Source organism: Cherax quadricarinatus, unplaced genomic scaffold (assembly GCF_038502225.1).
Source record: "Cherax quadricarinatus isolate ZL_2023a unplaced genomic scaffold, ASM3850222v1 Contig605, whole genome shotgun sequence".
Taxonomy (NCBI): Eukaryota; Metazoa; Arthropoda; class Malacostraca; order Decapoda; family Parastacidae; genus Cherax; species Cherax quadricarinatus.
In genome coordinates, this window is record NW_027195631.1 from 96,661 (window position 1) to 109,574 (window position 12,914).

General features: G+C 41.6%; 1 protein-coding gene across 1 annotated transcript in view; it reads left to right on the forward strand.

Moving 5' to 3' along the window:
• LOC128706023 (probable glutamate receptor) overlaps positions 1-12,914 on the forward strand; it is a 52,743-nt gene that overhangs the window by 22,898 nt on the left and 16,931 nt on the right. Inside the window, exons 7-8 of the mRNA XM_070080557.1 lie at positions 10,461-10,671; positions 11,247-11,428. Of these exons, the coding sequence (XP_069936658.1) occupies positions 10,461-10,671; positions 11,247-11,428 (393 nt within the window). The remainder of the gene's footprint in view (positions 1-10,460; positions 10,672-11,246; positions 11,429-12,914) is intronic.

The window sequence follows — 12,914 nt, forward strand, 5'->3', positions numbered from 1 at the left end:
AGAGGGAGATAAGAACACTTTTCTTGACAGGGGAAGCCCCCACCCAAGAACCTACTTCCATGAGACTCGATTTCACCCTATTTACAAGCATGTCCGTTGTCTAGTATGACAATGTTAGTGTTAGATTTAAGAGAAGAAAGGGCAAGTTGGTAACGGCGTGGAAGGTGGTGATTTACAAGCATGTCCGTTGTCTCCCCAAAAAGCTCCAGCACCCTTCCCACAGTTTGCAAACCCTCAACCCCATCTATGAGGACAGCGGTGTCATCCACATACCCCACTATACCGACACAATCGTCCCTCCCCCGCTGAAACGTTCCCCCTCTACAAGCCCATAGAACGGATTCTGCATGCATGCAAACAAAATTTGAGAGAGCGGGCACCCTTGCCGCAAGCCTCTCTCCATGCTTACCAGACTCCCCAACATCCCATTAACTTGGGCCCTCACCATTGCCGATGAGTACAGCGTGTCAACCCACCACACCACCTCTTCCCCAAAACCCTGACTCAACAAACTAGCCCTCAAAAATTGTCTATCCACACAGTTGTACGCTCTCTCCCAATCGAGTCTCAAAAGTTCCCCCTCCCCTTGCAACTCTTCAAAAAAACCCTTATGCACCCATGTACATCTCGCATACTTTGTCCCGGGATTTCCAACTGACCCCTATTGATAACAGTCCCTATAATTTTCTTCATCCTATTACCCAAAATCTTTGCAAAAATCTTGTTGTCTGAACACATTAGTGAAATAGCTCTATACACACCCAAGACCCTCCCCTCCTGCTTCTTGCGGACCAAAACAACCACCCCCGTTCTTTGTGTCTGTTCTAGCTTCCCCTCCTGCAACATGAAATTCATGACTTCCACCAGACAATGTTTAACATACTCCCAATGAATCCTATAGAAATCATTTGATATCCTGTCTATTCCTGGTGCCTTGCCTGTACTAGTGTTGAACACTGCCTTCTCTACTTCCCCTATGCTAATCCTACCCCAACTCAACCCCCACCCTCCTTGCCTCCTTAACCAGCTCCCTCCCCCTCAACACTTCCTCTGTAGCAATACCCTCCTTCATCTGCCTCCCTTTCTCCCTGAACCAATGATCAGCATAATTACTCATGCCTTCCGTAGTTGTCAGCACCTGACTCCTCTGATATCTACCCATACCCACACTAACCTCCAATTGCAATAAGGTTGACTCCTTCTGCCTCACCCGAAACCGTCACAAAACGCTACCCGAAGGCTTGTCCCCCCACAGCACAGCCTCCACTCCCGCCTGCACATGCACCGCATCAAAATGGTCGTTATGGATTTCAGCCAATCTACCTCAGAGTTGTTCAATGGTCCTATACTGCTCCCCCAACCCCTCTCATAACAATCATTCAACTGACCTTCCAGATAATTCTGTAAACCATATCTCCACCGAGCCTCTTCCCTGCTCCGAAGTTTAAAGAATCCCGCTATACCAGGTTTAGCCCACCTCTCCCACCAATCCAAAACACACATTCCTGTGCCCCGTGACCCCAAAAGAGGTTGCCACCATTCCCCAAAAACTTTGCTCACCCCCTTCCCCTTCAGAAGCCTCACATTCAACTTCCAATAACCTGGGTAGGTCCTAACCATCCCATCCCATTCCAGATTCTCAATAACCTCTCTATGGTCAGAAAACCTCACATCAAAAGTCTGAACCGCCACTACCCTGATCTTCGCCGTTGCATAAAGCCTATCCAATCGTGCAGCATAACCCCTGCGTAGAAAACATATGCTCGACCCTCCAACCACCCCGCCCTGCCACATCAAAACCCCCCACATCACTCAACACATTGCGCAATAGACCCAACACACACTCCTCCCCCCGCAGGTCCACATCACCCTGTCTTATAACACAATTCCAATCTGCACCTATCACAGTGATTAAAGGCAAACCCCTAAAATAATACATCAACACATCCCTCACGAAATTTTCCTTGACTTTAGCATTGCTTTCTACAGGCACATACATTCCCATAAAACAAACCCGAGTAGCACCCCACACCCCCTCCACCCACACCACCCTCCCAACCCCCTCCTACCAACCCCTCCTCCCACCCCAAAACGCGCAAGGGACTGGTCTCCTTCACAGCTACAGCTACCCAACCTTTCAACCTTAACGAGCCACTCACATGCAGATTATACCCCTTCAAATGCAACTCACATCCAAACTTGTAATTATGCTCCTGGATAAAACAACTATCGACATCAAATCTCCGTAGAAACCATATCATTCACACTCTCTTAACTTCAACCCTCAGGCCATTGACATTGACAGTGACTACCTTGAAGTCTTACAGTAACGGCGGTTTCCCCCGCCGCCTTTGCGGCTTACTCGAACCACCGGGCAGCTGACTGGTGCCACTTTTGGCACTCTGCATATCCTGACCTCCGGCCCCCCCCCCTCCTCCTGGAGCCCGAGATCCTTTCAGCACAACCGTATTGGTACCACCACGCACCAGTGAACCACCATCGCCATACATGACATCATCTTCCATGGCCTCCTGATATACCTCGACCACCACCTCTTGCACTTGTCCCTCCTTACGCAGAGTCTCCTCACCGTCTGGTGTCGCCGACGTTCCCACCATCTCACCGCCACCCACCGTTCCCCCATGGCTGCCCTCCTCTTCACCCAGGAAGTCGTGCAAGACCGCCTCCAACAGCCCATCCTTATGCAATTCACTCGTATCGACAGTCTCAACTGTAGGTGTCGGCTCAGCTACCGACCCCGTGTAATAGCACACGGTCCCAGGTCCAGGTCCGCCCTGTCCACTTCCTCGTTCCAACTCCGAGGCACCTGCCCTTCGGCGGCACCATTCCCAGGCACTAAAGTGCCCAGCTGCTGGTCTACTGGCATAGGCTCTGGCACCCATCGTCCCTGCCTTCTATGACACTGGGCTGCCATATGGTCGTAAGACCCGCACAACATGCAAGTCCTCCGTTGTCCAGCATAATATACTTAGACCTGCATCCTGTAACCATCCAGGAGAACATATGATAGTATCTCCTGCCTCAACGACATCTTCAGTGTGAAGGAGCCTTCTGGCAACCCCTCATAAGGCCCCTGCTTCCATACACCCAATTCAGCCGCACGAACCATGACATACCTGCAGAATACCACCAAAAGATCATATTCCGTTGCCTCGAAAGGCACATTCCTGACTTTTACCCACGTTACGCAATTTGAGACATCATGAAGGCAGACCTCAACGGCTGAATTAATTTGTCATCCTCCTCTCCTGGAAAGCGTCGACTGTGTTGGCATAAAACCAGGCACTCTTGAGCTTGACGAAAATCCTCGACAGTCCATTAACTGCAACTCCATACAGTTCTTCATTTGGAATGCCGTACACATCATAGATGATACTAGGAAGAACCATATGCATTGTAGAACTGCTAAGCGTTCCGCGGATCAGCTTCGCACAGACCGTGTTTACACGGCGTCCATGTCGATCCGCTATTTTGGGTACCTAGGTATACCAACCACCACCAGGGAAAAAGAGTGGCAAGCGCAGAGAGCGTCCTCCCTACCCATGGGTTGAGTGACGAATGAAGACAAATTGATTGGAACAATCTGACAGGAAATCGTGAGTCTAGTGACTTTCTTGATACAGTTCAGGATTGCTTTTTAAAACAGTTTGTTACAGAACCAACTAGAGGAAACAATCTGCTTGACTTGGTTCTTGCCAACGAAGATTCACTAACTAATAATCTTGAGGTTAATGATGAGCTTGGGGAAAGTGATCACAAATCACTTAGTTTCAATATATTATGGAATTACCCAAAAACTGCAATCAAGTCTCTGTCCCAGACTTTCGATTGGCTGATTTCATGGGACTGAAAAATTACCTGGGTGGGCTAAATTGGGATGACCTGACTATGGGTCAGGTAGCTGGTGTTGGTTGCCAATATGACGTTTTTCAGAGCATAGTTTTAGCTGCTCAGTCAACATTTGCTCCGAGTAGGGAAATTAGATCTAACAAAAATGATCCCAAATGGATGAACAATAGATTACATCTCTTTGGTCAAAAAAGAGGCATTTTTAGGCGTATCAAAAGAGGGGATGGGCAGTTAAGAAATCAATATATTCAATTAAAAAGAGAAATAAAAAAGGAAAAAGAAAAGCAAAAAGTAATTATGAGGCTAAGGTCGCAAGGGATTCGAAGACTAACCCAAAAGGGTTCTTTCAGCAATACAGAAGTAAGAACAGAGACAAGATAGGCCAACTTTTGAGTAGCTCAGGTCAGATCACTGAGATCCATAAGGATATGTGTGAAAGTTTCAATTCTTACTTCCTCTCAGTTTTTACTCAGGAAGATACTAGCGAAATTCCAGAAATAAATTATGTAACACAGGTCGATAATAAACTATGCACGATTGCAGTAACTAGTGACAAGATCCTCAGATAAATAGAGAAATTAAAACCTAACAAATCCCCAGACGCTGATGAATTGTTTGCAAGGGTTTTAAAGGAATGTAAAGAGGAACTTTGCAAACCTTTGGCTGATCTTTACATGTCACTACAAACTGGCATAGTACCTGATAATTGGAAAATGGCAAATGTAATACCTATTTACAAGGCAGGTGACAGGTTCTTAGCTTCGAATTATAGACCACTAAGCCTTACCTCCATAGTGGGAAAATTTATGGAATCAATAATTGCCGAAGTAACTCGTAGCTACCTTCATAGGTATAAATTGATAAATGAATCTCAACACGGTTTTACTAAGGGGCGTTCCTGTCTTACGAATTTACTAACTTTTTTTCACTGAAGTGTTTGAGGAGGTAGATCATGGTAATGAATATGATATTGTGTATATGGATTTCAGTAAGGCTTTCGATAGAGTTCCACATCAGAGACTTTTGAGGAAACTTAACGCACACGGAATAGGAGAATTTTTTTCCTGGGTAGAGGCGTGGTTGACAAATAGGCAGCAAGGAGTTTGCATAAATGGGGAGAAATCAGAATGAGGGCACGTCACAAGCGGTGTTCCACAGGGGTCAGTGTTGGGCCCCTTGTTGTTCACAATTTACATCAACGATGTAGATGAGGGAATAAATAGCGACATAAGCAAATTTGCTGGTGACTACAAAATAGGCCGTCCAATTCATTCTGTTGAGGACATTAGTGCACTCCAGGATGATTTGAAAAGACTAATGCAGTGGTCGGAGAAGTGGCAGATGCAGTTTAATATAGACAAATGCAAAGTGCTAAATGTTGGACAGGACAATAACCATGCCACTTATAAAGTGAATAGTGTAGATCTTAATACTACTGATTGCGAAAAGGATTTAGGAGTTCTGGTTAGCAGTAATCTGAAACCAAGACAACAGTGCATAAGTGTTCGCAATAAAGCTAACAGAATCCTTGACTTCATATCAAGAAGCATAAATAATAGAAGTCCTCGGGTTGTTCTTTAGTTCTATATATCCTTGGTTAGGCCTCATTTAGATTATGCTGCACAATTCTGGCCACCATATTACAGAGTGGATATAAATTCACTGAAAAACGTACAGAGGAGGATGACAAAGTTGATCCCATGTATCAGCAATCTTCCCTCTGCACTCTCTAGAAAGGCATAGAGTTAGGGGGATATGATTGAGGTGTATAAATGGAAAACAAGAATAAATAAAGGGGATGTAGATAGCGTGCTGAAAATATCCAACCAAGACAGGACTCGTAGCAATGGTTTCAAGTTGGAAAAGTTCAGATTCAGGAAGGACATAGGAAAGCACTGGTTTGGTAATAGAGTTGTGGATGAGTGGAACAAACTCCCGAGTACCATTATAGAAGCTAAGACCTTGTGTAGTTTTAAAAATAGGTTGGAAATATACATGAGTGGGTGTGGGTGGGTGTGAGTTGGACCTGAATATCTTGAGCTACCAGGTCTGGTGCAGTGTTCTTTCCTTAAGTGGAAGTGACCTTACACAAATAACCCGCACATAGAAGAGTGGAGCTTACGACCTGACTACGTGATCATTGTTCTAGGCCGGGGGGTGGCATGGACCTGCTTCGCATGCGTCAGTGTTCCTTCATTCTTATGTTCTTATGTTCTTATGTATGAAATAATTCCACCTAGTTATGAAATAGTTCCACCTAGTAATGAAATAAGTTCAACTAGCTATGGAATAATTCCACCTAGTTATGAAATAATTCCACCTAGTAATGAAGTTCAACTAGCTATGGAATAATTCCACCTAGGTATAAAATAAGTCCACCTAGTTATGAAATAATTCCACCTATGTATGATATAAGTCCACCAAGGAAATGAAATAAGTCCACCTTGCTATGAAATAATTCCACCTAGGTATGAAATAGGTCCACCTAGCTACGAAATAAGTTCACCGAGGTATGAAATAAGTCCACCTAGCTATGAAATGTCCACCTAGCTATGAAATAATTCCACCTAGGAATGAAATAAGACCACTTAGCTATGAAATAATTCCAACTAGGTATGAAATAAGTCCACCTAGCATTGAAATAAGTCCACCTAGTAATGAAATAATTCAACATAGGTATTAAATAAGTCCACCTAGATGTGAAATAAGTTCACTTATCTATGAAATAATTCCACCTAGGTGTGAAATAAGTCCACCTAGCTATCAAATAATTCCACCTAGGCATGCAACAAGTTTACCTAACTATGAAATAAGTCCACCTAGGTATGAAATAAGTCCACTTAGCTATGAAATAAGTCCACCTAGCTATGAAATAATTCCACCTAGGTATGAAATAAGTCTACCTAGCTATGAAATAATTCCACCTATCTATGAAATAATTCCACCTAGGTATGAAATAAGTCTATCTAGCTATGAAATAATTTCACCTAGCTATGAAATAATTCCACCTAGGTATGAAATAAGTCCGCCTAGCTATGAAATAATTCCACCTGTCTATGAAATAATTCCACCTAGGTATGAAATAAGTCCGCCTAGCTATGAAATAATTCCACATAGGTATGAAATAATTCCACCTAGGTAAAAAATAAGTCCACCTAGGTGTGAAATAATTCCACCTAGGTGTGAAATAAGTCCATCTAGCTATGAAATAATTCCACCTAGGTATGAAATAAGTCTGTCGAAGTTGATTGCAGGTCTGCAACACAAGGGTATCTTGGTACAGACATGAAATAAGTCTACCTAGCTGTGAAATAATTCCACCTAGGTATGAAATAATTCCACCTAGGTTTGAAATAATCCACTAGCTATGAAATAATTCCACCTAGGTATGAAATAACTCCACGTATGTTTGAAATAATCCACTAGCTATGAAATAATTCCACCTAGGTATGAAATAAGTCTACCTAGCTATGAAATTAGTCCACCTAGCTATGAAAATAATTTCACCTAGGAGAAATAAGTCCATCTAGCTATGAAATAAGTCCACTTAGCAATGAAATAAGTCCACCTAGCAATGAAATAAGTCCGCCTAGCTATGAAACAAGTCCATCTAGCTATGAAATAAGTCCACCTAGCAATGAAATAAGTCCACCTAGCAATGAAATAAGTCCACCTAGCTGTGAAATGCTTCCACCTAAGTATGAAATAAGTGCACCTAGCTCTGAAATAATTCCACCAAGGCATGAAATAGGTCCACCTAGATATGAAATAAGTTCACCTAGCAATGAAATAAGTCCACCTAGCTATGAAATGCTTCCACCTAAGTATGAAATAAGTGCACCTAGCTATGAAATAATTCCACCTTGGTAAGAAATAAGGCCACCTAGCCATGAAATAATTCCAACTAGGTATGAAATAAGTCCACCTAGCTATGAAATAATTCCACCTAGGTATGAAATAAGTCCACCTAGTTATGAAATAATTCCACCTTGGTAAGAAATAAGTCTACCTAGATATGAAATAATTCCACCTAGCTATGAAATTAGTCCACCTAGCTATGAAAATAATTCCACCTAGGAGTGAAATAAGTCCATCTAGATATGAAATAAGTCCACCTAGCAATGAAATAGGTCCACCTAGGTATGAAATAAGTCCACCTAGCAATGAAATAAGTCCACCTAGCAATGAAATAAGTCCGCCTAGCTATGAAATAAGTCCACCTAGCTATGAAATGCTTCCACCTAAGTATGAAATAAGTGAACCTAGCTCTGAAATAATTTCACCAAAGCATGAAATAGGTCCACCTAGGTATGAAATAAGTCCACCTAGCAATGAAATAAGTCCATCTAGCTATGAAATGCTTCCACCTAAGTATGAAATAAGTGCACCTAGCTATGAAATAATTCCACTTTGGTAAGAAATAAGGCCACCTAGCTATGAAATAATTCCAACTAGGTATGAAATAAGTCCACGTAGCTTTGAAATAAGTCCACCTAGCCATGAAATAACTTTACGGTGTCTCTTAGCTAGGTTAGTAGCGCACTCAGCTCACACCATGAGTGTACGTGGTTCGATCTCAAGTATGGCTAGAAACATTTGGCGTTTTTTCTTATGGCACGTGGTGTCCCTGTTCACCTAGCAGCAAGTAGGTACCTGGGTGATAGCCGACTGGTGTGGTTGCATCCTGGGGACAAAAGTTAACCACATTACCCGAAATGCTCTGTATAACCTGGGACTCTCTAGGTATGTTTGTATTAGTTCTATCATTTACTTGTAGAAATAAATGTTATTATTGTTATAACAGCTATGAAATAAGTACCTATGTGGTAACATTATTCTGGGTCGTATTTTTGGAGAAAACTCCATTGAAAAAGAAAGTCATATTGTTTATGGCTTTCTTGGTTTATCCTGTGTTAAAAAAACTTTCGTCAAAACAGACAGCATAAAACTTCAAGCTGAATTATTAATGCAATATACCACTGGTGTTAATATACCAATGGTGTTAATATACTTATTAACTTTTTTCACTAAGGTATTTGAGGAGGTAGATCATGGTAATGAATATGATATTGTGTATATGGACTTCAGTAAGGCTTTTGACAGGGTCCCAGATCAGAGACTATTGAGGAAAATTAAGGCACATGGAATAGGAGAATTTATTATTATTATTATATTCAAGGGGGAAGCGCTAAACCCGAAGAATTATACAGCGCCTGGGGGGGATGTGGAAGGCATTCAGGCTTAATTCGGGGAACTGGAGCACAGATCCAATTCCCTAAATCAAGAGCCTCTCACCAACATCAAGGAACCTTCCTTGAGGGGGGAATAGGAGGAGAAATTTTTTCCTGGATAGAGGCATGGTTGACAAATAGGCAGCAGAGAGTTTGCATAAATGGGGAGAAATCAGAATGGGGAAGCGTCACGAGCGGTGTTCCACAGGGGTCAGTGTTGGTCCCCCTGTTGTTCACAATCTACATAAACGACATTGATGAGGGCATAAAGAGCAACATAAGCAAGCTTGCCGATGACACCAAAATAGGCCGTCGAATTCATTCTGACGAGGACATTAGAGCAGTCCAGGAAGATTTGAATAGACTGATGCAGTGGTCGGAGAAGTGGCAGATGCAGTTTAATATAGACAAAAGCAAAGTTCTAAATGTTGGACAGGACAATAACCATGCCACATATAAACTAAATAATGTAGATCTTAATATTACGGATTGCGAAAAAGATTTAGGAGTTCTGGTTAGCAGTAATCTAAAATGAGGACAACAGTACATAAGTGTTCGCAATAAAGCTAACAGAATTCTTGGCTTCATATCAAGAAGCATAAATAATAGGAGTCCTCAGGTTGTTCTTCAACTCTATATATCCTTGGTTAGGCCTCATTTAGATTATGCTGCACAGTTTTGGTCACCGTATTATAGAATGGATACAAATGCTCTGGAAAATGTACAAAGGAGGATGACAAAAATGCCAAGAAGACAACCAATGAAAAAATTACATATCACTGTACAGTAATATAATTTGCATAGTGAAAACTTCACACAAACCTTCTGCAATTTTAAATAATAAAGATTTAAGTTTTTATAATTTTTCTAGTACATAAGAATGAGAAATATGAGGTAAGACTTCATAATGTAGATTTAGTATTTAATTTAGTGGTAGTCTGTTGGCTACGACAGAGATTCAAATTTTTCGCTTGAGATATTATGCCCTCACAGCTGGAGAGTATCTTAAATACACTTATTGAAAGACGGACTGGAAGAGGCTTTTGATGGTATAGGGACTATTAAGCCAAACCTCAAAACATGCAATAACTCTATTTTGGGCCTAGTTTTTTTAACTGCAGTTATTAGATGCTTATGCCTTGACAATAGCCCTAGAGTATTACTTTTATGATATTTAGCTATAAAGGTGAAAGATAAAGTTTAAAAAGCGTATGGACACAGATCAATTAACCAAGAATAGATAGCAAAGAAAACTTACGCACACCCTGTAGGTTTTGTGCTTGTCATATGACTAAGTTGTAGGTTAGAAGCTTACCTGTGTTGTGGCTAGGTTCTATATTAATTTCCTCATTGTTGCAGAATTTCCATGGCCATACTTTCACCATCGTGACTATGGATTACGCTCCTTTCACCTTCTATGAAGTTAATAAGAAAGGTGTGGTCCACCTGAAGGAGTGTGTGGACGATTTCATGCTCAGAGCAATGTCTTCAGTGCTCAACTTCACGTACAGCATCAGGGAGCCCCCAGACGGCCAGTGGGGTCTACGACTCGAAAACGGTTCCCACACTGGTCTGAACATTATTACTATGGTCACTTAAAATGTTAAACCAGCGCTAGTTTGATACATGAAGTTATTCGGCCATTAACTGCCTAAAGCCATACCCATTTTATTTTCAATTTCATTTATTTTAATCGCTGAGATGAGCTAAATTAATAGCAGTACAGTAAAAGTTTTCCTTAGATAGGGATGTTTAACATATGTATAGATGGGGTTGAAAAAAAAGTTGTAAGACGTCTGAGTTCTGAAACATAGTCAGGCTTGATCCGAGGAAGACTATGATAATTCTAATTATTCAGAGTAAAAGCCCATCATCTACATAAGAGATTCCCTCCCTCTCTCTTGAAAGTATTTTTAATTTCAGCAAATTACTATAATGGGAAACCTTTTATTTTAATTTTAAAAAGACTGCATATGGTAGGAAACCTGATACTTCAGTTTATGGTGCAATGTTTTCTTTATATTGACTTAAATTTATGTAGCATCATGCATCTTTCTTCTCTGGTCTGTCCTTTTTGTTCTTCAATTACTGCATAGTTCCACTTTTCTCACATTCCTTGTCATTACTTGTGATCTCCGTGTGTAGGTGTGATAGGAGAACTGGAGAAGTACAAAGCAGATTTCTCCCTCAACATTGCCATAATAGGTGAGAGGGAGGAGGTAGTGGACTACACAATAGGATACTTCAACGACCCTCTCACCTTCTGCACCAGTAAACCTCGACCCCTCAACCAGGCCCTCGCTCTCATCAGACCCTTCAAACCCTTGGTATAGTACTTTTCTTTTGATCTTGCTGACAGATTGTTATATTCATGCTGAAGTGGGGGATTTCAACTTAAGGCACCTAAAATGGAGGAATATGGCAAATAATGGTGTTGTAGAGATAACACCAGGAGACAGCTCAGATGAAAACTCACACACACACGAACTTTTAAATCTCTGCACAAAATTCATATTAAACCAACATGTTAAAAGTGATCAAGGTCCCAGGACCAAAACGTTTTCTAATAAATATGTCATAGTGTTTGCTTACGTGTCTTTCTAAACCAACTTGTCGGTATTTATCAACAAGGTATATACCAGATTGGATAATACACTGTACCTCATCTTCACTAACAATGATGATCTGATACGAAATGTCACCATATCAAAAACAAAATACTCAGATCACAACATAATCGAGGTTCAGACAAGCATGCCCGGAGCCCCAGACCGACAAAATGTGATCAGTCACGAGGTAGCCTTCACCAAATTCAATTTCAATAACAAGAACATAAAGAGGGACCAAGTAAACCAAGTTCTAAATGATATAAGCTGGGAAGATAGCCTGAGCAACACAGACTTCAGCCTATGCCTAGAACAGATTAACTCTGTGGCACTCGATGTATGCTCAAGGCACATTCTTTTAAAAAAAAAGATGAGAAAATATAAATTAGAAAGAGAAAGGCTCTCCCTTTACAGGCGAAGGCAACGAATAACAGAGCGGCTAAAAGAGGTCATTATATCTGCAATACGTAGGGAGACACTGGTCAGAGAAATAGCAAACATCGAACTAAAGCTAAAGGAATCCTACAGGAGTCAAGAATCGCGCGGAAGAACTAAAAGCCATAAATGAAATCGAAAGAAACCCAAAGTATTTCTTCTCTTATGCCAAATCAAAGTCGAGAACAACATCCAGTATTAGGCCCCTACTTAAATAAGATGGGTCCTACACAGATGACGGCAAGGAAATGAGTGAGCTACTCAAGTTCTAGTATAACTCGCTTACAGCGAGCCGCTAACCGGACTGAGAGTCGAAGATCTAAATGAATTTTTTATGAGAGCCACAGAGTTTGGTAAGCACAAGACTATCTGACATTATCCTGACGCCAAATGACTTCGAACAGGAGATACATGACATGCCCATGCACTCTTCCCCAGGCGCAGACTCATGAAACTCCGTGTCCATCATGAACTGCATGAAGCCACTATCACGTGCTTTTAACATCCTATGGAGAGGGAGCATGGACACTAAGGTCGTCCCACAGTTACTAAAAGGAACAGACATAGCCTCACTCCACGAAGGTGACAGTAAAGCAATAGCAAAGAACTACAGACCGATAGCGCTAACGTCCTATATCATAAAAATCCTTGAAAGGGTTCCAAGAAGCAAGATCGCCACCCATCTAGATACCCATCAGTTACATAACCCAGGGAAGCATGGGTTTAGAGCAGGTCGCTCCTCTCTGTCTCAACTACTGGACCACTACGACAA